The 2,709-nt window shown below is 35.2% G+C and overlaps 1 protein-coding gene across 1 annotated transcript; it reads left to right on the forward strand.

Moving 5' to 3' along the window:
• Positions 1 to 521: 521 nt before the first annotated feature.
• On the forward strand, positions 522 to 2,395 carry LOC120166060 (transcription factor MYB13-like; the record flags this gene model as incomplete). Its single annotated transcript, XM_039175444.1, has 2 exons — positions 522 to 724; positions 1,817 to 2,395. Coding segments are annotated over 2 exons (735 nt in total), but the record flags the coding sequence as incomplete, so codon positions are not given.
• Positions 2,396 to 2,709: the final 314 nt, after the last annotated feature.

Raw genomic sequence — 2,709 nt, forward strand, 5'->3', positions numbered from 1 at the left:
ACAGTAGCATCATTCGATTAGATGATTAAATTTATTTTAATTTATTAAAAATATGACTAAATTGAGAGAATATGTAAATAAAATGGACCAAATGTGTGATTATATCAAAATATTTATATGTTGTTAATGGGAGTTAACTAGGGGTGATCACATCTTAATTAAATAAAAACAAAAGTGACCACGCCTTAATTAAATAAAGACAAAAGTGACCATATCTTATGTTTTTTAAAATCAATGACAAAAATAGACAAAATACAATCATAAATGATCATCCGTGTAGTTAACCCTAATAATTATTTGCAGTTTGTTACTCTATGGGGTTTAGGGTTAATGTGATAATGTTTTTTAATTGCATATGGCAGTAAAGTAAATCGAGTAAAATTTCACAACAAATATTGTAATAGACGTTTTGGACTTTCTTGGCGGCCCAGCTCTTTTGGCGTTTTTGTGTCAACTCAGGCGATGTGGTAATATTTTTCCCAGCCCTATAAAAACCCTCTCTTTGAGCTTAAATTCAACCCTTTGTTTCAAACCCAAAAAAACATCGCGTCTTTAAATCTTGTTCTTTCTTTCTTTCTTTGGTTTTTTTTCCAGGTTTATTGAGGTGTGGAAAGAGTTGCAGGCTACGCTGGATAAACTATTTGAGGCCAGATATTAAACGCGGGAATTTCACCAGGGAAGAAGAGGACACCATTATTAGCTTACACGAAATGCTTGGTAACAAGTAAGTATCGATTTCAGTCTCACTTCTGTATTTCTGTTCAACTTCTATTTTATTTTTACAGCGTTCAAGAGATCAAAATATGATGTTTTTAAGGATAAGTTACCTACTTATCACACAGTTTATTCTATTCACGCCACTACTTTTTTGAATTGTTATCCTTTTCATTTTGATCAGTGCGTAGGGAAAAATAAAATTGTTGATGTGATTTTTTTTTCAATGATTATATAATATTATTTTATGGTGAGATATAAATATTATCGTTGGTTTTTCAACGATGGATGATCAAAACGAAACTAAAATATAACGTTCTGTATGATTTTAAAAAAAATAATTAAATAATCAAAACGGAATTATAAGAATAAATGAGCGACTAAATGAGTAATTTATTATTTTTAATAAGTTTTTAATTAAACTAAAATGATTATAAAATAATATCTATTTTAAATATCGTTAGTTATTTAACAATAAATATTCAATCATACATATTGCAATTATTAGTACTTGAATACAAGACTTCTAAGAAAAACAATTGATGGTGAATGTAAAGCATACCCAGAGCATACACATACTCACTTAAAATTAATTTTATATTAATTATCTATTTATTATTGATGTAGGCATTAAAAAAATTATGTGTCTAACGTAAGTGTATTTTTAATTAGTTACATTGGATTCATCGCCCTATTTTGATTCCAACTTGGTCACTTCGGTGTGGGACAGCCACTTTGCTTATTACAGCCACGTTTAAAACTTCCAAAAAAATGAACTACACTAGACGAAATCACCACTTTTACTGCACCTGTGCACAGGGTTTTAAAAATAGGTCCGCCAACGTGATTTCGGCTGCGATATAACGATTTCGGTCGTGATATAGCGGTTTCGACGTCATCCGAGTTACCTGCGATGGCCGCAATAGCGTCCGCGACGATCGCAATAGCGCCCGCGACGGCCGCAATCACGGTAAATCCGAAATAACCGAAAACGCGACCGCGACCGCGATTTGAAACCTGCATGTGCACTAAAAAACAAGTCATTTCCATCTTTTATTTCACAAGATTGAGAGATGCTGATTCTCCTCTGTTTTTCATTTAGATGGTCGGCGATTGCGGCGAGGTTACGGGGAAGAACAGACAACGAAATAAAAAACGTATGGCACACCCACCTGAAGAAGAGGCTTAAACACAGCCATGCCACTAACCGACAACAACAACAACTCCCTGATTCCTACAAAGACATCAAAAATGAACAACCTGCCGATAGCCCACAACAATCCACCAGCGAGGCTTCAACACTCACGACAACCGACAACGACAGAAACGGCAACAACGGTACTACGTTTACCACGAACTCCCAAACCAACGAACATGATGTTCTCGAGATCGACGAGAACTTCTGGTCGGAAGTGTTTTCGGCTGATAATTCCGGCATGGCCGCCGATTTCCAAGTGGGTTTTGCTCCGCCGGACCCACAGACTCATCAGTATCTCACGAGCTCTCCTCCTTTAGCAGCATTGGAAGGGGTGAATGACTACGGTTCCAGTGTTTATGATAGCGATGCTAACATGGAGTTTTGGAATAATCTTTTCACGAGAGAGGTGGATTTACCTGAATTACCAGAATTTTGAGCTTGCTATCTTTGTAATTAACCCTTTAGGTTAATGTTAATTTGTAACCCTTTAGTTTTTTTCTTTCACTTTTAACCTCATCATTGTTAAGATTTGGGACCATATTAAAATAAAATAAAAATGTTGATATTGTCAAAGACCTGCAAATTAGTCCTTTAAAATAGAATAATTTGGGTAGCACTAACCAAGTAGGGGTGGCAACGAGGCGGAGGGACGGTTTTACATTATTCATTCCGTCCCTAACATTTTTAGGCAGAGTTTTAGGGAATACCATTATATGTTTCAAATATTTTTTTTGTTCACATATTCATCCCTTACGAATCCATGCGGGTTTCGGTTAATCTCCATCCTAAAAAATAAA

This window comes from Hibiscus syriacus, unplaced genomic scaffold, assembly GCF_006381635.1.
Source record: "Hibiscus syriacus cultivar Baekdansim isolate YM2019G1 unplaced genomic scaffold, ASM638163v2 tig00111621_pilon, whole genome shotgun sequence".
Lineage (NCBI taxonomy): Eukaryota > Viridiplantae > Streptophyta > Magnoliopsida > Malvales > Malvaceae > Hibiscus > Hibiscus syriacus.